The sequence below is a fragment of the Chrysemys picta genome, chromosome 10 (assembly GCF_011386835.1).
Source record: "Chrysemys picta bellii isolate R12L10 chromosome 10, ASM1138683v2, whole genome shotgun sequence".
Lineage (NCBI taxonomy): Eukaryota > Metazoa > Chordata > Testudines > Emydidae > Chrysemys > Chrysemys picta.
This window is the reverse complement of record NC_088800.1, coordinates 86,574,936-86,598,273: the sequence shown is the minus strand read 5'-3', so window position 1 is coordinate 86,598,273 and position 23,338 is coordinate 86,574,936. Positions and strand designations below refer to the sequence as shown.

Here is a 23,338-nt window from a genome sequence, read left to right as displayed (position 1 = left end):
CCACGCGTACTTACAATGACACAGTTCTTGCCTATGTGAACGTAGGAGCCGATCTGGGCTGCATTGACAACGCAGTCTTCTTCTATAAAGACATGATCACCAATGTGGAGAGGGAAGAAAGCAACTCTGGAGAAGGAGAAGGGGTTATTTGTTCAGGCTCTGCAGCACTGGTGAATCCACAATAGCATTAAACCCAAAATCATGTAAGTGTCCCCACCCTCACCAGCTTGCCAAAGGCAGGGCCTGGAGCCAAGACAGATGTGGCCAGTAATGGTGCATTTCATATTAATTCCTCAGGATGATCAAGCAACTTTTCAAACCAGGCCAGCTGATAGCCAATAACTTTTTGCAATAGGAGTTAGTGCAGGGAGAGAGGGGGAAGGGGACACAAGGAGAAGCCAAACCAGCCTGCAGGGATATAAGTAGGTCCTGCCAGCCAAGACTTCATGGACATTCTGCCTGAGGTGCTCATCTGGCCCTCGTCTCCACAGTATCTAATTGCACAGATGGGGAACTGAGGCACAGAGAGCCTGTGTGGCTTGCCGGAGGTCACACAGGAAGCCTATGGCGTATCAAGGAATTGAACCTGGGTGTCAAGTACTAGGCTAGGGCCCTAACCACTGGACCATCCTTCCAGCTCGCTTGTTACAAACTTGGAGAAGTTCAAGTATTGCTGCCTTCTAACTCTAGCAGCTCTTTAATGGGTCTGTGTTACTAGTGCACCAGACACTTTACTGCTCAGGAAGTGCCCTAGAATTGGAGTATTAGAGGATATTCGAGCAGGACATCCCTAGGGGCACAGCCAGGGACTGTATTCATTCATTTGCTCATGAATTAAATTGTCTCCTGCAACTGTTCGCAAACCAGGCACCTTGTAACAGTCACAGTAGAAGATTCTGTGGTCATATGAAAATATCACCAAGATGGTGTTTTTAAAAACAATTTAAGGTCTGAATCCCTGGGTTTGTCCAAGCTCCACTTAGAGGAAGGAAGGTGGAAAAAAGTGTCTATAAACCTCCGTTTTGCTCCTGGGACTGGATGGGGCCTGAAACAGCAGCCCAAGAGCTGCTCTAAATTATGCCATCTGAGCTGCTGGCCAGAGATTGTCACCACCTGGTTCACTCCAGCTTTGTTTCCTGCGTGTCTCTTGTGCCTGAGGGACAGGGAGAGGTTGACAGCTGGCTATGGCCGAATAAAGCATTAACATTAACTGGTTTGTGATTCTGCCCCAACAGACCATAAGCTTTTCAGGGCAGAGGTACCTCTCCGGCTGTCACAAATGGGCTCAAATAATGAAGCAACTGTCTGTATTTAAAACTCCACCGGAGAGAAAAACATTAAATCTGTTCTCTTTGGAATACTGAATTTTAACTCTTCAATTCCAAGCAGTCAGCTAGGACACTGAACACACGAAGTCTGACATTTTCTGGGCTTAACATGCTGTTTAGGAGCTTTAGGCCAGCTGCCTGTTAAAGCATTTTGAATTAGGGTCCCCAATGGGAAGCAGGAATGAGAAGAATAAAGCAGTGAAGTCTGAAAGCTCAGAACGATTAAGTGATTTTAATCCTTTTAGGGCCATCTACTGATAAACATTGATAAGGCCATAATAGCCCACGACTGGGTATGAAGGTTAATGCAAAATATCTATAGCCGATACATGGTCCCAAAGGACAGCTCGAGGTTCAGATCAGATTTAAATAAAGGCCAGTGGGTTGAGTGTGCATTTAGACATGGGAATCTATAAGGGATTTCTTGTGCCAATGCTTCAGCCAAGATATTAGATACTAGTGGGTCATCAGAGGTAAACTGCAAAGGGGAAAAAAAGGGTTGTGCCATTTTGCTTCTTTTGATGCAGAAAGTAAGTCTGACAGGGTATTTTAAAGTTAAATTAATTTCAGGCATGTAGTTTATATTAGAAATTCCTCAACCCTTGGAGACTATGGCTGGAATATAGTATCTAAAGCCCTGGACCGAGCAATACTGCAGTCAGATGGGCCCAGCTGACTCCAGTGGGGCTTCAGGTGAGTGCAGGGATCCCTGGTCCACCTCTCAGTGCAGGATTGGGCCACACATGACAAGTAACATACGAACATACACGTCTTCTGTTACAAATAAGCAACCACTTGGTATCCTCAACTGCTCTACAACCTAGCCACCGTTAACTGGCTGATTTCCTATAGGCATCTTACAGATATTTCTTACAGACTGCATCCAGGGCAGAGGCTGGTCTTGAAAGAAGGAAGTATAGTAGCCTGATGGATTAGTTTGGGGATGTTTTTCCATGCATGTTAAATAACCACAGACACCAAGGGACAAATAAACAGACCCTACAAATAATAATATTCCAGCCCAGTTATCTCCAGTACCAGAGACATCTATTGTACAATGCAAGACTCTCCCTTTATAGACATTATTAAAATATGGTAGTAATATAGTTAGATCTGGCTGAGGTGCATTGGAAGAGTATGTGCTAGTCCCAGGCTGCATTCAGGACTTAGAAAAGGAGTAAGTATTTCCCATTGCGCAAGTATTTTTAAAAGGTGAACTGAAGAGTTTAAACAGAATTGTTTAAGAATCCTAACCACTAGCAAAATATATTTAGACTTAAAGATTGCAAATATGTACATTTAAAATAAATAGGTCAGCCTCTCCTTCACTTACGTCTCTGAGTTCAGTCTAGTGACTTCCATGCTGCAATTTGATAGGATACTGACCCACAAAGCAGAGCAGGGAATAGGAGAAAATGCTGGATTTAGGAGGATTTATGCAAAACTGTAGCAACAGAAACAGTCCCCTGAGTTCAACTCTTAGCAAATCCAAAGCTTCTAAGTTCACCTTTCAGTTTAACAAGCCTCACAGCATAGCACAGAAGAAATAGAAACTCCTACCCCTTGCTGAATTTCTTGAAAGGCGGCCTGATGACACTGCGGCTTTTCACAACACAGTGGCGTCCAACTCTTACGTTTGCCAGATCACCACGAATAATACAATCATTCATAACTATCGTCTAGGTAACAAGAGAAAGAGAGCCAAACGAGTTCAAGTTCTGCCAATGTTTTCAATAAGCTTTATTATACTATGTAGGGCCACACGGATCACTAGCGTAACTTCAATGAAATTATATTTACAGCAGGGCTCAGTTGGGCCCAAGGATCACCAACTTTTGTCACTAGCACATATTAGTATATGAATTGTGGCCCTACAGAGCAAACCACATGAACGAGAACAGAAAATGCAGATTCACTGCTAAAGTCCCTTTCATGAGAGCATCCCAAGCCAAATTAGTGACGCCTCAAGACACCATACAAAGGGGTCAGTTCTTATCTCCACTCCCCCAGTAGTCAGGTTGAGGCACAGAAAGGTTAGGCAGCTTGCCCAAAGGCTACACAGCGGTGCAGAGATTTTGGATCCCAATACTGCAATTGATCCAACAGCTAGAAGTTGAAGCTAGATAAATTCAGACTGAAATAAGGTGTACATTTTTAACGGTGAGAACTATTGGAACAATTTACCCAGGGTCGTGGTGGATTCTCCATCAGCCACATTTTTCAAATCATGATTGAATATTATTCTAAAATCTTTGCTCTAGGGATTATTTTGGGGAAGTTCTCTGGCCTGTGCCATGCAGGAGGTCAGACTAGATGATCACAGTGGTCCCTTCTGGTCTTGGAATCTATGAATCCTGTTCTAAGCATTAGTTAACACTTCCTCCCAGCTGACAGAAAAAAATATTAGAGGATGACAATTGTGATCAATAAAATAAGTGAGAGAGATGAATCAGGAGAACTGCACTAGAAGAACACAGTACTAGGAACTAAATCTGGGAGCGAAAAATAATGTGAAAGGCAAAGGGTTAGAAATATAAAGCTCATTTGCAAGGAAGCTACATGTGCCATGTGTTGACTAATATATGCTGGCTAACAAATATATTTCATATTAATAATATCTATTATCCACACACATCTATAGATACATTTGTTGTATGTCTTAGTACTAGTTAGGGAAGTACCTTCACGGACCAGTACCTTGAATGCTAGTATCCAAAGCAAAGATAAGGAAGGAACAGGACAACAAACTAGGGAACTGGGACAAAAAAGAACTAGATAAGTTCATGGAATATAGGCCCATCAACAGCTATTATCCAGGATGGGCAGGGATGGAAAACCAGGAGATGGATCTGATGGGTTAGACTTTAGTGACATGTAAAGATATATATAACTTGTAAAATCATCATATAAATAATACCAGCTACAATGTATCATTTGGGGAGCACACCAGTTGCATAAGATGAATGTAACATCACCATGGCATGGCTTCTCAGAGACTATATTGTATAGAACCTTATTCCTGTACCATATTAATCCGACTGACATTGGTTATTTGGCCTTCAGTATATTTCATAACAAACCGAAGTGTGGTCAAGCAGTTGATTATACAATTTATCACACGAGAGTTTGACTATAAACCACAGAAATGGTCAATTTTACAAGAAGTACACCCGTGACTTAGTATTACCCACCTTTCCATTCAGAACTATGTTCTGGCTTCCGCAGAGCACAGACTGTCTGCTGACTTTGTTGCCAGATGCCTGAGGGAAACCAAGAGACAGAGAGACTATCAGTGACAGAAATACATCCTTGTGATACAAAAGTCTTCTTATATCTGTGGATTGTGTGGGGTCCTTTATTATAATGAACCTTCATTATAGAATTTTATAACACAGAGTTTGCAAACAGAATGCTTTAACGCTGCCTCCAGGAGTCCTGGACGTTAGTCCTTAGGCAAGATCCAACGTCGTATCAGCGGAATAGTCCACTGTCCTCCATTGACTCTCTTCTTCTGGCAGTAAATCTTCCATTGGGACTCTGCTCGAAGACTGTAATATTGTAATGTAACGAATACAAGGAAGACGTGACAGATGTGCTAGGCCATCACCCTCGTCATTCTCCTCTCTCCTAAGGCCCCCTAATTTGGAGGCCTGAAAGTAGGAAAAACAACAATGCAACTAAGACGAAAAAGAGACTTTTAAAATCTCAGATAACTCCTTCCTTTGGGCCTCCCAGTGCAGCCTGCTCTTCTGGAGTGGGAGCTCTCACAGGCAAGGGTTGCCTGGATGCCTTGTACACCAAAACCTGTGTGCACCTAGTTCAGATGCAGAGACCAGGACCCACATTCTCCTGTCCACTCTGCAATCATCCCTTACCTATCTGTCAAGACCAGACCTTGGACTGGATGCTCCTTAAGACAGGGCCATGTCTCCTGTGGGAGTTGTGGGAAATGAAGCAAACTAAGCATTCATGGAATACGAGGGAAAGTTCTCTCATGGATCAGTAACTGGTTAAACGATAGGAAAAAGGGGTAGGAATAAATGATCAGTTTTCACAATGGAAATAGGCAAATAGCAGGATCGCCCAAGGAACTATACTGAGCCCTGTGCTGTCAACATATTCATAAGTGATGCGGAAAGGGGGGTGAACAGTGAGGTGGCAAAATTTGGAAATGATATTAAGTTACTCAAGATAGGTAAATCCAAAGTTGACTGCAAAGAGTTACAAAGGAATCTTAAAAAAAAAAAAAAAAGAGTGACTTGGCAACCAAATGGCAGATGAAATTCATGTTGATAAGTGCCAAGTAATGCACATTGGAAAAAAGAATGGGTTCTAAATTAGCTGTTACCACTCAAGAAAGAGATCTTGGGAGTCATCATGGATAGTTCTCTGTAAACATTCGTTCAACGTGTAGCGGCAGTCAAAAAAGTGAACACAATGTTAGGAATCATTAGAAAAGGGACAACTAATAAAACAGAAAATATCATAATGCCCCTATATTAATCAATGGTATGCTCACACCTTGAGTACTGCATGCAGTCCTGGTCGCCCCATCGCAGATAGAGAAAGAAAGTGTGTATATAAAAATTGGAAAAGGTACAGAAAAGGACAACAGAAATTACGAGGGGATACAGGTTCCATACAAGGAGAGATTAAAATGAGTAGGACTGTTCAGCTTCAAAAGAGAGAACTAAGGAAGGCTATGCTAGAGCTGTTGAGAAAGTGACTAGGCAAGTGTTATTTACCCCTTCCCATAAGGGGTTGCTAGCTGAAATTAAAAGGCAAACCAAAAGAAGTACTTCTTCACACAACGCACAGTCAACCTGTGGACTTGTTACCAGGGGATGTTGTGGAGGCCAAAAGTATAAGTAGGTTAAAAAAATAGGTCCATCAATGGCTATTAGCCAAGATGGTCAGGGACGCAACCCCGTGCCCTGGGTGTCCCTAACCCTCTGGCTGCCGGAAGCTGGGGTGTAGGACAAGGGACGGGGCACTTGATAACTGGCCTGTTCATTATCTGCCGCTGTCAGAGCCGGGCTACGGGGACCACAGGCCGGACCCCCCCGGGCGCTGTCACCGTACGGTGTAGCCCCCAGCACCTGCTGCCAAACGGCCAGGGGCTGCCCCGGCCGCGCCGCCCTGAGCGCGCCGCTGGATGACACCCGCCCCCGGCTGGGGCGCAGGGGCAGAGCCGGCCCCTCCCTACCCCCCGCCCGGCAGGGTCCCGGCGCTCCCCCGGCTCCCCCCGCCCGGGCAGCGCTAAGCCCCGCACCGTCTCGATGTACTCGGACTTGTTATACAGCATCTCGCTCAGCTCCATCGCGCCGCCGCTTCCGGCCTCCCCGCCGCCGCTTCCGCTTCCGCCTCCTCCCAGCCAATCCCCGCTCGGCCTCCGTACCGCCGCTTCCGGCCTCCTCGCAAACACAGCCAATCTTCGCCCAGCTTGCCGCGGCGTCACATCCGCCCACAACGGACTGGCCAATCTCTCCTCAGAATCGGCGCCGCGCCTTCCACGCCGACCAACCCGAGCTCGGCCGCCTGCTGTCGTCACTCCCCACTGGCGCGCGCTCCGGCCCCGGCCTGTCGTAGCGCAGCCGGGGATGGGGGGCTGAGGCGCTTGGCGGGGGCCGGGAGCGAGCGGAGCCAGGCCCGGTCCGGCGTCTGAGGCCCGTTTGCTCCCCGCACTCGGGGCCCCTCGGGACGTGCCCGGGCAGGGAAGCGGGCGGGCGGAGGGGGCCCGCTGGCCGCGGTCGCTACGAGGAGCCCTTCGCTCCCGCCAGCGCAGCGAGCACCCGGCCCGTGAACGTCCCTGGGCAGCCCCGGCTCCTGCCCAGAACAGCGCGCCCGGCCTGGGGCGCTTGGCGCCCCCCCCCCCGCCCTTGCCTGCAGCCGGGTCCGGGAGGGGCCGGAGATGCGCGCCATGGACGACCCCCCCGTGGGAAAGGCGCTTACCTGGCAAGAGAAGGAAAAGGTGCCGGCGCTGCTCTGGCTGCGGTGGTTTCTGTGGCGGGGCCCATGAGCGATAACGCCCCGTCCAGGCTTTCTGATCCGGTTGTGTGCCCATAGGGGCGGATGCTGCCCCCCATCCCCAGGAGAACTAGATAAGTTCATGGAGGATAGGTCCATCAATGGCTGTTAGCCAGGCTGGGCAGGGATGGTGTCCCCCCTAGACTCTGTTTGCTAGAAGCTGGGAATGGGCGATGGGATGGATCACTTGATGATGCCCTGTTCTGTTCATTCCCTCTGGGGCACCTGGCACTGGCCACTGTCAGAAGACAGGATACTGGGCTAGATGGATCATTGGTCCGACCCAGCCTGGCTGTTCTTATAACCTTATGGTGTATGGACCAATCCCACTTGCCTCACTCACCTGGGCAGACCCATTGACTTAAAGGGGAGCATGGTTTGGCCCTGAATCACAGACCGCATGGTATAGATATGGATGGTATCCAGGTTGATGGCCCTGACTGTTAAAACTGTACTTCCTGTAAATTGATCTTCGATTCTCAAGCAAATATAAAAATTCCTCTAAGCTGAAGTTGTTGTTAATAATGATCAGTAATTAAGTAAGAGAGTCTTGCTAATTTTTCAGAAAACACATGTACAGGAAAGGCTGATGATTCCAGGATATTTTTACGCTGAAAGAGGAATAAAATATCCAATTATTAGAAAGCAGGAAACTTCATTTAAGGGCCTACAAAAATCTTCTGCCCAAAGAACATCTAAAAAGACATCATTTGGTGCTCAAAAAAGTGCTCATACAATTATCCAGGAAATACTGTATCATTCTAAAACTGGTATTTGACATGGTTGAAAATGGGGGAAATTGCCCCACACTGTTCCTCAAAGGTACACGTGCCTGTAACTGTAAGAATACTGTACCATATTTACAGATGTTTACTGGCTAAATGCTCAATTAACAGATGAGGGTAATGAGGTAAAGGATCATTCAGCTTTAGAGAAATGTATGAATAAAACTAATACACTGTAAAAAAATATATTTTCTGTGTTCTTAGTACTGTACTAACTATACATGTTACTTGTAAGAGAGACATTTTGATGAGCTCTTTAGTAAATCTTAAATATGCTTTATGTATATTTGCCTGTGGAGTCAAGGAACTGGAGTGCGTGGCTTCAGATTTGTACATATATGGCAGATAGATAGATATGATTCCATGTCCTCTTACTTCCCTGTAAACTACTTAACTTTGGTTCTAGACCTTGAGGTCCATAGCCCCAGATATGTTAGGCAGGTGTCTGTGATAAGTGTCATAATATGACAACACACGTTTGGCTCCCACTGTATTGTTGGAGTCCAATTAGCCCATCAACACAAATAAGCTAATTTAGTCAGATCACTTCTCAGTTTTTAGAGTCAATGTAGATCCTGGCTCTTTGAGCTCTGGTCCATGTGTTATGGGAGGAGAGGATTGCCTCTTGGTTTTACTGTGGGCTGTATTAAGGTTATTTAGTTGACCTAATTTGTGCATCATTGTATATTTGAATGATTGATCAAGTGTAACTGTAACTCTGACTCCCCAGACTTTCTCCCACTTGTGTTATTGTGAGAAAACTACACTATTAAGCCCCCCCCCCCCCCAAGTAATTCATACTCACTATTTCCTACCTTAACTGCTGGTTACAATTTTTTTTTCTGTATGATTTCCTTAATTTTAAAATGTATCAAAATGCCAGAGATGCTTTCATAGAGAGACAAGGTGAGGAAAGTAATATCTTTTATTGGACCAACTTCTGTTGGTCAGAGCTCATCCACCTTGAGAGATTACCTCATCCACCTTGTGTCTCGTATACTGGGACTGACAAGGCTACAACACTGCATGTAACCATGAGATGCTTTGATACCCATTACGATTTCTAAAGGGTATGTGGATTATTCTGGACATCTGTGAACTACTAATGTGGTAGTTTTCAATGACTGATTGAAGCAAAGCACAGCAGAATTATGATAGAATTGTAGGACTGGAAGGGACCTTGAGAGGTCATCTAGTCCAGCCCCTGGCACTCATGGCAGGACTAAGGGTATGTCTTCACTACCTGCCGTATCGGCGGGTAGCAATCGATTTATCCGGGATCGATATATCGCGTCTTGTTAAGACGCGATATATCGATCCCCAAACGCACTCACCGTCGACTCCGGAACTCCACCAGAGCGAGTGGCGGTAGCGCAGTTGACAGGGGAGCCGCGGCCGTCGATCCCGCGCCGTCTGGACCCCAGGTAATTCGATCCAAGATACTTCGACTTCAGCTACGCTATTCACGTAGCTGAAGTTGCGTATCTTGGATCGATCACACACACACACCCCCCAGTGTAGACCAGCCCTAAGTATTATCTAGACCATCCCTGACAGGTGTTTGTCTAACCTGCTCTTAAAAATCTCCAGTGATGGAGATTCCACAACCTCCCTGGGCAATTTATTCCAGTGCTTAACCCCCCTGATAGGAAGTTGTTCCTAATGTCCAACCTAAACTGCCCTTGCTGCAGTTTAAGCCCATTGGCAATTTAAGCCCATTATGGCTTAACATGGGAAAATATTTATGTGAAATTTGCTTGCAGCCTGGGCTAAGGACATCCTAAGATGCACATGATGTGGCAGTTCTAACATGAGCCTTCGGGTGTTTGGAACTACATGTGACAGTTTCAGAGGCTGCCATTCTGGCTGGTTCAGAGTTTGAAAACTCTGGAGCCCAAGCCTTTGTATTGTGTGGGCAGTGGGACTAAGCAGGTCCTCCCCTTTAATCATGAAGAAACCTTCTGTCCTTCTCAAAGAGACCAGCTCAACAAATCAAATTTGGCACTTCTAGCTCAAGCTGGTTTTGAGCTGTGAAGGGGCAAAACAGTATTAGGAAATATTTCAGAAAGTTGGCCCACCTCATTTTCGGATCTCCGTTATCTTGTGAATACCTCAGTCAGTCCTCCTCAAGCTTCCCAGGAAGCTTCTACCATTCCATTGGATCTTGCAGGGCAATTTTCAGATGGATTTGTTAATTCTGGTAAAGTTGAGCAATTGGATGTGTAAAAATCAGCCTTATAATGGAACAATTCAGATCTCAATTGTGAGTTACTACAGTTTCTCTACAGTACACAATGGCTTATTGCTGAAATACCTCCCAGAAGCAGTTGCTTGTAAAGGGGAATTTTAATAGAGAAGGATGCCCTTTGGCACTCAGAATGGGAGAGAGTTCCAAGTAGAAGGTGTGGGATGGAGAAAGACCTGAAGGCAAGAAGAGGCAAAGGTCACAGATGAGTTGGGGTGTTGAGGAAGAAGGTGTACACGCAGAAATGGCATTGTACAGGGCCTTGTAGGTGAGGATAAAAAGATATGGCTTGGTATGGGAGGCTAGTAGAGGGATTTGAAGATGGTCTGACGTGGTCAGAGTAGTGAATAAGAAGATTGGGACAGAGGCCTGAGAACTAAGCACTGGTCTTGGGCAATGAAGCTTTAATATTTCTCAGGATGCTTGAGTGTCTGGGTGTATGAATTTTCTAGGTTTAAAATGTCACTGCACAATTCTAGGCCCTGGTTCAGTTTTTACTTACTGTTGGCATCGTGTAATGTCTGTGATGTGTCATCTTTGTTTTCTAGCTGAAAGAAAAGTTAGCCTTCCTGAAAAGAGAATACAGCAAAACATTCAACAGGTTACAGGTAGGTAAGCACCATTGTTTAATCCTGAATTATTAGGTTTGCCTGACTCTTGTGTTTCTGAATGATAAATTTGGTGAAAGGTGCTGAGATTTTGGGAGATGACGTTTATTCTTAAAAAAAAAAAAAATAGTGCAGACAATGAAATGCTGAGTCATTGATTTGTTGTTTTAACAGCGTGCACAAAGAGCTGAGAGGGTTAAAAATCATGTTAAGAAAACGGTTGCAGAACAAAATCGATTGCTTAGGCAAGAGGAAACGGAGAATAATACCACAGGTAACAGTTCAAAATATAACCTGATGAGACGTGATTCTTTCTTTCTTTAACTTTTTGGCCTTATGAATAGAGCTGTGTGATCCCACACTGCAGTTCAGTATAGTATAGAAGTAGTATAATATAGTCTAGTATGTGTTGCATGTCAAGACTTAGGTGCCAACTCTGATTTACCGCCTACTTCTCCCTATGCACCTCAGTCCTGACCTATGGCACAATGTGATACCACAGTCCTAGGGTGCTTCCCAGCTCTGCTGACACTCATGAAAATTCTGACTTGAATTGTCCCTTTATTCAATTGTTGCCTTACCCCTAGGCACACAATATGTGGCTCTGACAATACCCCTAAATCATGACCCACACTATCATCCCTAATTACAGTCCTACCCCCATTTGCCAGTGCTTCTTGAGCCTGGTGTTACCACCTCTGTTCTAGTGTTGGGCAGAGTCTTCCATTTGTGCTGATATGTTTGTGCTTGCCTGATAGTGATAAGGATGAAACTATCCATCTCAGTTCCTTTTCAGGCTCAAGAAAGGTCTTCAGAGATGAAAGACCAGTAGATTAACACATTGTACCACCTAGTTTCTAGAAGCATCATTTCTTATTAAGCATGTATTCATTTGGTGTATGCTTAGTAAACTGAGCATCATATGGTGTGTCTGCTTTATTTTCTTGGCTGAAATATAAAATGTCGTGGAATTATTTTTGCAGAACCCTTAGTTTGCCATTTTTGCTAAAATTGTCTCTGGTTTTGCTTTGTTGCCTCCTGTCTTAGTGGGATTTTTCTGCGGGAATGCTCTTCACAAATCGCATTTGTCTCCACAGAACTGATGGATAAACAGTCTCCCAATGGTGGCAATAAACCTGGAACATGTCGGTTACAGACCAATACCTGTTCTGACTCAGGCACTGAGAAAAAAATGTCTGTCACGTTTAAACTTGAGCCTGAATTCTTCAACAATGAAGTTAACTTGCAGGAAAATTCATTGGCAGAAAGCACAAATAGTGACCCAGAAAATATCCCCTCTGACCTCATGAGATCTGTTATTGAGGAGAACCAAAACCAACTGCCAAGGAGTAGAATGACTTTGGTCTCAGAGGGGAGAGAATCAGCTTGTGAAGTGCCACCAATCAGTGCTGGGGAAACGTTGGAAAATCAAATGGCCAGTACAGAGGAGCCTGGGTCACCAGTATTCAAGGGGAGGAACACCATCTCAAACACCAAGAATAAAATTCAGAAGCCCCCCAGGCCGGTCATTGTGAGGGAAGAAAAAGGTTTAACGCCTCAAGAGCCACAGGTAGGAGATTTGCAGGAAATGCCTGAAGAGAATGTATTTCTGAGTGTCCCCAAACCACTTTCATACATGTCGATGGATGGCAATAACGTTCAGCAGCCTGTCTCTCCATGTGCTGAGGACATCTGTGATAGCTATGAGCCACTGCCCCAGTGTTTAGTGAGTGATATCCCTGTTTCACTGGAAAACATTGAGAATACAGGAAAAGAACTTGCCTGTATAGAAAACCAGATGGATCGGGAAGAGTTGTGTAGGGCCTTGGATTTAACCGCAGATAATCAATCATCCCCGGCAGGCAGAAGCAACCCTAGCATTAGTGAAAGCAGACCCCATAACGAAAGAAACCACAATGAGGCCAATAGCTCAAGTCCTCTGAACACTGAGTCTCTTCTGGATAATGTTGAAGAAGCTTTGGGGAATCAAGAGGCTCAGACTGAAGCAGGGTCTCCTGTCCTAGAGAAGACTCCTCCTGCAGCAGAAAGCGCACTGAGCTCTTGCACAATGATTGAAGGACTTCTCTTTCCTGTAGAATATTATGTTAGGACAACTCGGCGTATGTCTAATTGCCAGAGGAAAGTAGACCTGGAGGCTGTCATTCTCAGCCAGTTGGGCAGGAGCAGGAAAGGGCTGCGAAGTAAACAAAAGCAGATAAATTCAGATCAGCTCTACCAAGAAACCACCAGAAGTGATGTGCAGGCAAGAGGCACTCCCTTCCCTTTTCTAGGTGCAGAGAGTGACCCAGTGAGTTCAAGTAGTTCTCAGAAATCTCTCCCTCCATCAGATGAGAGCAGCACCTCCAATGGTTCTCTTTCTCAGAAGACTGTTATTAGTACGAAACAAGCTAAGGGAAAATCCTGGAGGAGAGGAAGGGGCAGATGGGGTTCTACCTGCAGACCTGCACTGAATGGGTCACAAGCACGTCCTGAGACTTCAGATCTCAAAGTGCTAAAGGAAAACAGTCATCTCTTGTCAAATGATTCTCAATGTGAAAAGGAAAACTGTGAGGGTGACCCTGAGAGGTCACCTATATGCAAAACAAGGGTGATTGTCCCTGCAGCTGGTGAGGCTCCAGAAGCGGAAATGATAGACGTTATGTGGCCAACTGAGGCTGATCTTCCTGATGGAAGCCAAACATTCAGCAAATGCCATCAGCCTCCATTAGAACATATTCAAAATCCACTCCAAGGAAATAGTTTCTTAAATCCATGGGATGAAGCTTTCCCCAGCCCCACACGAGATCTGGAAGCCAATGTAAACGTGAGTCAGGCTGATAAACAGCCAGTGGGACACATTAGGAATCAGTGTGTGCAGAAAGTCTGCAGGGCTGAGCAGCTGCCAACAGTTAAAGAATCTCTACCTCAGCACGATCTCCCAACTTCTTCTGTGAAACGTAAAGTGAGGCAAGGATCTAAAGGTACCTGACTGAATTGTTGCTTGGAAAAATCAGAGAGTTCCCTAAAGCTAGAACTTAAGTACTGGGGAGAGGGAAAGACCATACAGGGCTAGTACCTTGCTCCTGTATGTCCTTAGCCTAGCCTTGGTTCTTTTTTTCCTTAAACTTACCTTCCTGCTTTTTTTGCTACCTAGATGTCCTGTTATCTTGCTGGCTGAAGTACCTTTTTCTAAAGTACCTTTTTGTGGTTGATCCTCCTGCAGATATGGCCTCTCTTGTTTTCCATATTTTAGAGTCAGAAAAATTGAGGAGAGCGTTTCCGGCAAATAAACACCTCAAAAGCTCATTTTCTGGGCCTTCTATGATCCTTAAGCTTCTCCTCCCATGCTTGGCCTTGGTTGCTCACTGTTGTGAAACAGATAAGAAGAAATGGCTGGGGAACTGTGTGGAAAATACTTGGGCCAGGAGCAAGGTGTGCACGAGTCACGTGCTTACGGTACTCAGTGCATGCGTGCAAGGATGGGATTTGCACAGACGTGCCCCTCTCTTAGTTTTTTAGGACATCAGTCACCATAGTATCCAGGCATCAGCAGTGCTTAAAGTGCTTACAAAGTGCTTGGCACTGTCCAAGGCACAGATAAAGATAGCCCTTGCCCTGGGAGCTTACAATCAAAAGTCTGGAAACAAAAATCATTGGGGGGAGGGAGCATTTTCTGGGAAAATCTTACTTCTATTGTGAAATAGACAGAGGTTTTGTTCTAATACATTAAATGAGAGAAGAGAATTGCATGTTTTCTGGGTATTTGTGCAACAATGTGACCGTCTCTCTTCTAAGTTCTCAGTTCTGTATTCTCATGCTTTCCTATTTCTAGGTAAAAGAGGGCGCAGTCAACAGATGGACTTGGAAGGTCCAACTCCTCTAGGCCATCTTGGTCTGGATCCTATGGCCTTCGATCCTCCCTTTCACTTCCAGAATGAGATGCTCAGTGTCAAGTGGCTGCCCTCGAAGCTGGACATCAAAGACTTTCAGTTACCTGATGAGGAGTTTGGTCTCCTTAAATTTGAGAAACTACAATCCGGCACAGTGAAACAGCTGGAGCCCTTTGTTTCTTCAGGGTCTGAACACTGGCTCCAGAGTGCTGGAGACACTGTGACTTTAGGGGACACGAGACTTAAACAAGTGAATACAGAAGGGAAGAGTCTAGAAAATAGCTTTATTTCTCCTTCAAAGACGATGTCACCTAAACAGCCTCACTTAGAAGGGCAGTTGCACAAGAAGGGGCTTTCTCCAAGAGAATTGCTGCTAACTCCGGCAAGTACTGTCTCAGCTGGTGCAATCAACCAGCTTGAATCACAGATTCACACACCTGCTTTCCCTGTCCTGGGTGCAACCCCAGCTATCCTGTCACTGGTACACAATGAGACCTTACCTGACACACTTTCTGTACTTCCTTTGCAAGTGAAAACGAATCTCTTCAAAGAACCAGCCAGTCATGTCGTGGATGGGAGGGAGTGTAATAACTCCACAGGTGCATTGCACTCAGATAGCTGCAGACCAGGATTTGACTGTAGGTCTGATGAAGTTGTCACCCTCAAAGAGTATCAGCAACCAGGGAACGGTTCCAAGGAGTGCTGCAGTGCAGAGGTAAAAGCAGAGACTTCCTGCCAGGAAGCACCAGGGCAGTGGTTCTATCTGTGAGCCATCTTTCCCAAAATCTGTTCAGGTTCAGGGACAAGGCCTTCCTGCATGCTAGCTCTGTGTGCAGCCAGAGGCAGTGGTTTCCCTTAGCTGCCTGTTTGTAAATGTTTGAGTTTGTCCAGGCCATCCCAGCCTTGCAGCAGAGCAAATCCTTCAAAATCCCCCTTGCTTAAACTTGAACTGTGGACTTTGCTACTAGTTATGGGAGGTAAATTCTAACCATGCCAGTGAGCTGAATGTTTCTTGGGCCCCTGGTCAAAGCCGACCTGCCTTAGGAAAGGCTCTCGGCCGGAACTCTGTAAGGACAGCAATAGAGAACAAAACAGTCAAAGTAATAGATGGGAGTGGGGAAAGGAAGGAGTAACTGTACCCAGAGTGGTGGTCAACAAAACACGGTTACTCTTTATACCCACCTCCAACAACCAGGAGGTTGGAGGTTTGAAGTGGGTATAAAGAAAATTCAGAGAATAAAGAATAAAGAGAATTTTGTTTTCCAAAATGTACTAGTACAAAAGTGATGTTTTTAAAGCTGCTGTCCAGCAATCTGACGTCGAGTGAGCGCACTCTTTTGCACATGCACTGGTACATGCGGAGCATAATTTGTTGAAATTGTATTTAATCAGTCCATGCTTTTTGTTTGTCCAGAACAAACTGACAGCAGAGCAGTTGGCCGTGGCACTGAGTGACAACCTGAGAGACAGGAGCTTGCAACTGGCCTCAAAGCTAAAGGTTGGGGAATAATATTTTGAGTTACATCCACAAATGGAGTTTTTAAATACAAAGTATTTCTTTATTTACTGAGACTTTTAAAATGTGTTTATCTGAAGTCTAAATAAAAGCACAATTAAACGAATATAAATGATGTAAAACAAAATAGACTAGTAAAAATAATAGACCCTGCCCATAATCACTCAATCCCCACGTGGTCTTTCACAAAAAGCAACTAAAGAGCTTGAGTCAAACTCCAGTGCATCTGTGTATAACTGAAGAGCAAACGCACACAAAAATCCCAAACACGGAAGTGTCTCAACAACTGCAAATGTATCAACAGACAGAACACAGACACTGCTGTTCAGCCTCAGGGAAAATGGTTGCCTGATTCTTGCTTCTCTACTGCTTCCCCAAGCGTTGCAGACTGTGTGGCGGCAGTGCTTCATTGTTCTCCTGTCTCCTCCCTCCATCTCTGAAGGTTATTTGAGGTTGCTCCTTACTGAGTCAATGATGTTAGGTCTAGAGCATGCTGACATTCACGCCTGCTTGGAGCTGAATTTGGCGTTTGATGCATTTGTGTGCCACAAGTGAGGTTGTTTGCACAGCTGAGCTATCCGATCTCCCTCTCACATGGTCTCTCCTCACTGTCCCCGTGCCTTTTATGTCTTGTAGGGGGTAGAGAACAGTTGGGGGGCAGGGCAGTGACAGCTGTGGAGAAGTCCACTGAACTCTAAAGCTGCAATGGAACTTGCAGAAGTTGGGTCATCTCTAGGCCTTGGAACCAAACCCTGCACCGCCAACCAAAAATAATACAGTTTGGATCCAAATGTTTCATTACAAGGATGAAGAAAAATGCTGCCGCCTGTTTAAAATTAAACCTTGTCTACAGTGATCCTACGAGATCTGTGTTATCTGCAGCCTCTCCCCTGCTGCCTGTGACCATGAGGCAAATAGCAGTACTGGGTACAAGCAGGTGGTGTGCAAGCTTCATCATACAGCTTGGCTACTGTACCTCAGCCCTGATGCCCCTTGTGTTTCAGGTCTTGGATCCACCTTTGCAGGCTCTCTGTTGTGTACAAATGGCAGGTGGTTTTGTGCTGTGGGTGGATGGATAGATATCCATTACTTCTAGGACGAAACCACCAAACTCTTTTTCCTTATGGCCTAACTGGCATTGGGAGCCAGGACTCCGAAGTCAAAATCTAAGGCACTAACCCCCAACTCCAAATCTCTATCACACTGGCACTCTGGAAGTGATTTCATGCAAGAGTTAACCTGAATCTCCAGGCTGAATATCCGTAGTTGTTGGAATAACTTCAACACTGTTTTGTTTTGAGCAGAACCCCTCAAGTTCTTGTGCTGTGGACGTGAGCACTGTCTGGTGGGAATCAGCTGGCTGCACAGAGCTGTGTATCGTAACTGCTTGTGAGACTTCCATTTCCCTGTGGAAACCTCTGGCTTCCAACCAGTGGAGCAAGGTGTACACCTGGCACCTTACAGAGGTAGAGTACACAGAAGTTTCTTCTTCACTTCGAGGCAGTTTTCTAGCAGTATTGGGCCACTTCTGAAGACACACACACCCTGTAGACTCACAAGGGGGAATGTACATTTTCTTACACATAGTGGGCCAGATCCTTAGTTGGCACATGTTGGTGTAGCTCCACTGAAGTCAGCTAAGCAACTGGATTTGCACCAGCTAAGAATTTGGCACAAATATTTTGAACAATTCAATTTCATATTAAATTTTAGTTCTTTACGATTGTATAGATCTCCACATACTGGATGTTGATTGTACAGCAGCATGACTTCTTGGTGTCCTCTTTATGTCCTTAAACTCCTCAACTTCTTTTGACGTCTCCTCTTATCTCCCCAAAGATCATTGGCTCTTTGTTTAGATTAAGGACAGATTTGATGATTGTTGATTCTCTGCTGCATCTAACTATTTCTTTTGAAGACTGAGAAAATAAGTCATGGTCCTGCAAACAATGCAGTCTTTTCTTGATAATGGGGAGAAAGTCAAACTGAGAAGGAGCTTATGGGTGTCCCTAACTAAATCCCTGTCCTTTGCCTTCACAGATTCCAGTAATACAAATTGTTCCCTTGCCAGATGTCTGTAATCTTGTGTGTGTTGCCTTGGGAGATCTGGAGATTGGAGAAATAAGGTGAATGTTTCTGGGTGTGTGCTTTTTATTGCATACTGAACATTTCCAACCTGATTTCTCCAGCTTGACTGCAGATAATTTTGTGTTACTTGACCTCTTCTCTTGCCCAGAGGCTGAAGTAGTCTTTTGCTGATATGTCAGTTTTAAGTGGTCTTGCAAATATTAAAGCATTTTTGAAAATATCTGAGTAAAGGCAAAAAATCAACTATCTACAAGAATTCTCTTACTCCTTATTTCCTCACATTGGTGCAGGTATGACCACTTCGAAACACAGTCGTTTCTATGTGCTACAGAAGGCCAGATTTGGGTTCCATTTCCTTCGCCTTCATTATGATGTAGCTTTCTGTTCTGATTTGGTTTAGGCTCTTGCTTTGTTCTTCTGAAGACGGCTCCTTAAAGCAGTCCCTAGTGAAAACCGGGAACATAAAAGCTGTTCTTGGTCTGACAAACAGGAGGCTGGTCAGTAGTAGTGGGACACTTCAAGACCAGCAAATCGAGATAATCTCAGTTTCGGAGGCAGGAAGGTAAGCAGTCTGATATTTGTGGTGTTTTCAGTATGGGGATGGGAGAGCCCTCAGGAGATGTCACAAAGGCTGGGCAGTGGTATCTGTGGTGCCAAGGGGATCGTATGCTGTCCTTTCTGGAATATTGCTGCGTGTGAACGATTCTCTTGTGTATTGAATTCTGAGAGTTTTTTCCCATCTACTGTTTATGTTCATGTTCTCCCCAGAAGCAATGAGAGGCAGACTTTGATGCCCCCAGAAGAAACCATTCTGGCTTTTGCTGAGGTAGAAGGGATTAGAGACGCTTTGGTTGGCACAACTGCAGTGAACAGCCTTGTTGTTTGGTAAGTGCTTCCTCTGAGATTACACTATATCACTAGGGTTTTTGGGGAGGGACTGTTGCTTGTGGGATGATACAGAGGGAAGAGAGGATGTATAGTGATTTTGGCTGTATTAGCTAGTTACAGATCCTATGTGGTGGAGTTTGCTGCTGGTTTGTCCTTAAGTTGTTAATTATTTTAAATCCATTGTCAAGGGGCCCTAGAGCCTGGAACAGAACTTTTTTTCTGATTTATTTTTATAAATCTAGATAAACATATAGCTAACGGGCCGTGCTGCTATCCCAGCGCTGCTCACGGCACTTGTATGTTGCATCCCTTTCCCTCACCCGTTGTCTACCACCTTTTTGGAGTAGTCATTTGTTTGGACAGTGCCTTGCTCACTGGTGCTACTGCAGTCTAAAGAATAAATACAAATAAGAGGATTATAAAACAGTCAAATTATCTGTTTCCATTTTCTGCAGGAACTTGAAAACTGGCCAGATTCTGAAAAAGATGCACTTTGGTTATTCCTATCCTGCTTCAATCTGCCATCGCGTCTATTCTGACTCTGTATGTATGTGAGATGGTGTCATTCTATTTGTGCCAGGAGTGCCTGTGACTGGGGTTCAAAGGTGCAGTTGTCTAAAAGAGGCTCCTGGATTTAAGGACCTGTTGTGTTCAGGTCCACTAAGAAAATTAAAGGAAAACGGAGTTAGATTGTGAGGAAGAGGTTGAATCACTTTTCTGAATTTCTTGTTCTTTTCACAGATATATTGGTAAGCAAAAGAGTAACACACCACAGTAGGTTCAAAAACAGCTGCCAAAACATTTTGTGTGTGTGTTTTAGAACTATCATTGATTGATGTGATTGCACAGTTAATCTTTCCCAATTTACTAATGGCTAGCTCCAGCCACGCTGATGGCACAGCCTCATCCTTGTAACACTACAATTATTTAATAATTACACATACCCCAAACACTCAGAACTTGATCTAAACACACAAATTTGTGTACAAAGTCTTAGTTCTAATTCTGATGGATTTTCCCATTCATTAGCACCTCTGCCATGATTCCTTTGCCCACTTGCATTCTTAGGATTCTTGACTGGGGTTCATCTCAGTGAACCTTTAATCCTGTGGGTGTGTAAATTTAGTGCTTATGAATGTGTGGATTAATAGTACTGGCTTGAGCCAGACCAGTGGGGGATTCTTCAAGATCTGACTCTCAGCCTGGCCTTGCCTTAAGCAGAAGCTCCCAGTCATGTCTAATTGTGCAGTAGTTTTGTTATGTGAATAAATGACTAGATTGAGACCAACAAACTTATTTTCTGTGTGAGTTAATCCTGATTTGATGTTAGCTATTCTGAGCTGAAAAAGAAGTGCATAAATTCATTGTGTCACTGACCTGTCATTCCACTGCACCAAATAAATCCTAATCAACCAGCCTCCCAGCAGCTCCTGCATTTGTTTGTATTTAATTTGATAAATACCAGGAGTGGTAAATTCTTACTGCTTACAGCATCAGCTGACATGGGGTTCTGATTACAGGAGAGAATTTACCAATGATTGATTGGAAAAAAACAGCTTGTTATTGTTTTTCTCTTAACATTCACTCTAGTGACCTATTTTTCCTTTGTAAATCAGGGCCTCCTGTTTGTTGTTTTAAGTCACCCACATGCCAAAGAGAATGAGTCCTGTGGAAACCCTGCATTCCGGATGAGAGTGTTCAATCCCAAAACAGCCAGAAGTACTGGGGTAATGTTCTTCTCCCTCCCCCCTGGACACAGCGGAAGGCAAGTACCCCAGGAATAATGCACATGTATTTCTTAGACTATTTTTTTAAGCAGAGACCTGGAATCGTTAAATGATAAAAGGAGTCCGTGGGAGAGCCAAAAAGCTGGCAAGCTGTGAGGGGCCATTTGCTAGCTGATGATAGTGAGGTTGTGATAAGTCACTTCAACTTTTGTATATACAGATCACAGTGAGGGTGTTGTCCATTTCCTGTCTGCTTCCCGCACATGTCTGTGAGCTAACCTCTGAGCTCCCTGTGTCCTGGTGCACCAGGGAGCTCTGTGTAAGAAAGCCCTGTGTTCAAGCCAGGGAATTGCTCCCTTGCAGACTTCACACTCTATTTACTTTCACAAAATGTTTGTGGGAGGAGAGATTCTGTAACTGAAGCTGTAATTTCTGAATCCAAAGGCAAAACCTCTGGGAAAATTTAGGCAAATTAACACTGTAAATGCTTAAAATGGTTTGAGAGTCTTATCTCTAGATGTAAGTACATTTACTTAGTATTAGATTGCCATATGGAGCTAGGTGATCTTTCCAAGATCTTAAATCTGGAGAATAAGACATTGTCTCCAATCCTCCAAACAGTTATATGCATAAGAAAAGTTACACAGTTGTGTGTTTGCAGATTGAGGCTTTAGAACGTGGTAACACTTAACAATTGTCTCCTAATGGGAAGAGACTGTCTAGGAAGGAGTACGGCAGAAAGGGATCTAGGGGTTATAGTGGACCACAAGCTAAATATGAGTCAACAGTGTGATGCTGTTGCAAAAAAAGCAAACATGATTCTGGGATGTATTAACAAGTGTGTTGTGAGCAAGACACGAGAAGTCATTCTTCCGCTCTACTCTGCTCTGGTTAGGCCTCAGTTGAAGTATTGTGTCCAGTTCTGGGCACCGCATTTCAAGAAAGATTTGGAGAAATTGGAAAGGATCCAGAGAAGAGCAACAAGAATGATTAAAGGTCTTGAGAACATGACCTATGAAGGAAGGCTGAAGGAATTGGGTTTGTTTAGTTTGGAAAAGAGAAGACTGAGAGGGGACATGATAGCAGTTTTCAGGTATCTAAAAGGGTGTCATAAGGAGGAGGGAGAAAACTTGTTCACCTTAGCCTCTAAGGATAGAACAAGAAGCAACGGGCTTAAACTGCAGCAAGGGAGGTCTAGGTTGGACATTAGGAAAAAGTTCCTAACTGTCAGGGTGGTTAAACACTGGAATAAATTGCCTAGGGAGGTTGTGGAATCTCCATGTCTGGAGATATTTAAGAGTAGGTTAGATAAATGTCTATCAGGGATGGTCTAGACAGTATTTGGTCCTGCCAGTCCTGCCAGGGATTCGAGGTCCCTTCCAGTCCTAGAATCTATGAATCTACCTCTCCTGGTCAAATGCAATGAAAGCAACTTATAACTTCAGTATATTTTAGTTTCCTACAATTGGCTTACGCTCTAATAGGTTTCTTTCTCCTTAAGAGGCTCCTCCATGTGGAGGACTTTTATTTCTTTTACACTCAACAAATCTGAAATAAAACCTTTAAAATCTTGTGTAATGACTTTTTATATGAAGAAACTCTGCAGAGTACTAACTGTTCGGTGCATGGTTTTAGGTACCTGGAAGGCGAAGTGAAGGGTGTCTCTGCAGCAGCTGTGCTAACATCTGGAGCAATTGCAGTGTGGGACTTATTTTCAGGCCAATGTACTGCTCTACTTCCACCAAACACGGATGGGAATTGGTCTTTGGTCAGGTGGTCAGTCACAGATTCCTGTCTCCTGGCTGGACAGAAAGACGGAAGCGTGTATGTGTACCATTATTCACAAGCCAAGGCAGTAGGGAAGTCAATGGGTAATACGATGGATTCTGAAACGAACAGGAGAATTTGCACTGATAATCTAAAGTAAATTGAGCTGGATAGGATCTTGTGTTGAAGAAAGATTCCTCAGGTTCATCTGTTCACTTTCCCACAAGTAAACTGTTTTTTTCCCACTTTAAGTCAGGTTCACAAGGTCTGTGAGATGATGCTGGTCAACCTGGCTGACTTTGAATGTGTCTTGTCTTGCTCACTAGATCTGTGAAGCCAATGGCACTGTTTAACAGTGATTAGCTAGATCTACCCGTTTGCATTCAGGGTTTGTATATTTCATTGTGAAAAGCACTTTCAGTGGATTATCTAGATGTAAGATGCTATTAAACTTTATTTTTGTAAACTC

The 23,338-nt window shown here is 44.5% G+C and overlaps 2 protein-coding genes across 14 annotated transcripts in view; one reads left to right on the top strand and one right to left on the bottom strand.

Moving 5' to 3' along the window:
- DCTN5 (dynactin subunit 5) overlaps nucleotides 1-7,549 on the bottom strand; it is an 18,151-nt gene extending 10,602 nt beyond the window's left edge. Inside the window, exons 1-4 of one of the 4 annotated variants that reach the window (XM_042853027.2) lie at nucleotides 7,281-7,511; nucleotides 4,520-4,588; nucleotides 2,889-3,007; nucleotides 15-126 (exon numbers count right to left, since the gene is read on the bottom strand). In XM_042853027.2, the coding sequence (XP_042708961.2) occupies nucleotides 15-126; nucleotides 2,889-3,007; nucleotides 4,520-4,588; nucleotides 7,281-7,454 (474 nt within the window). In that variant the 5' untranslated portion in view covers nucleotides 7,455-7,511. Of the gene's footprint in view, nucleotides 1-14; nucleotides 127-2,888; nucleotides 3,008-4,519; nucleotides 4,589-5,849; nucleotides 6,401-6,600; nucleotides 6,758-7,280 lie in introns of those variants that run through there. The other 3 variants (XM_005288907.3, XM_024102415.3, XM_042853028.2) reach the window with 3 other exon arrangements.
- On the top strand, nucleotides 7,097-23,338 carry PALB2 (partner and localizer of BRCA2). 10 transcript variants are annotated; one of them, XR_010591235.1, is made up of 13 exons: nucleotides 7,097-7,299; nucleotides 10,934-10,993; nucleotides 11,168-11,267; nucleotides 12,091-13,974; nucleotides 14,826-15,598; nucleotides 16,298-16,381; nucleotides 17,704-17,865; nucleotides 18,440-18,525; nucleotides 18,888-19,049; nucleotides 19,259-19,372; nucleotides 19,831-20,124; nucleotides 20,992-21,140; nucleotides 22,738-23,338. XR_010591235.1 is itself a non-coding variant. In XM_008164815.4 (13 exons), the coding sequence occupies exons 1-13, from the start codon at nucleotides 7,240-7,242 to the stop codon at nucleotides 23,027-23,029; spliced, it is 4,014 nt and encodes a 1,337-aa protein (XP_008163037.2). In that variant the 5' UTR covers nucleotides 7,097-7,239; the 3' UTR covers nucleotides 23,030-23,338. The 10 variants fall into 10 exon arrangements, 8 of the variants coding, with proteins under 8 accessions (XP_008163037.2, XP_008163036.2, XP_042708952.2 ...); XR_006175107.2 differs by having other exon boundaries at nucleotides 19,256-19,372; XM_008164815.4 differs by having other exon boundaries at nucleotides 19,831-19,918.

What these genes read in the sequence shown, in the direction of transcription:
- PALB2 (XM_065560352.1), top strand. Translation starts at nt 10,323, where the DNA reads ATGGATTTGTTAATTCTGGTAAAGTTGAGCAATTGGATGTGTAAAAAT. An exon ending in GAACAATTCAGATCTCAATT is followed by an intron (nt 10,404 to 10,933) that starts GTGAGTTACTAC and finishes TTTGTTTTCTAG; the next exon opens with CTGAAAGAAAAGTTAGCCTT. An exon ending in CCCCCTGGACACAGCGGAAG is followed by an intron (nt 21,141 to 22,737) that starts GCAAGTACCCCA and finishes GCATGGTTTTAG; the next exon opens with GTACCTGGAAGGCGAAGTGA.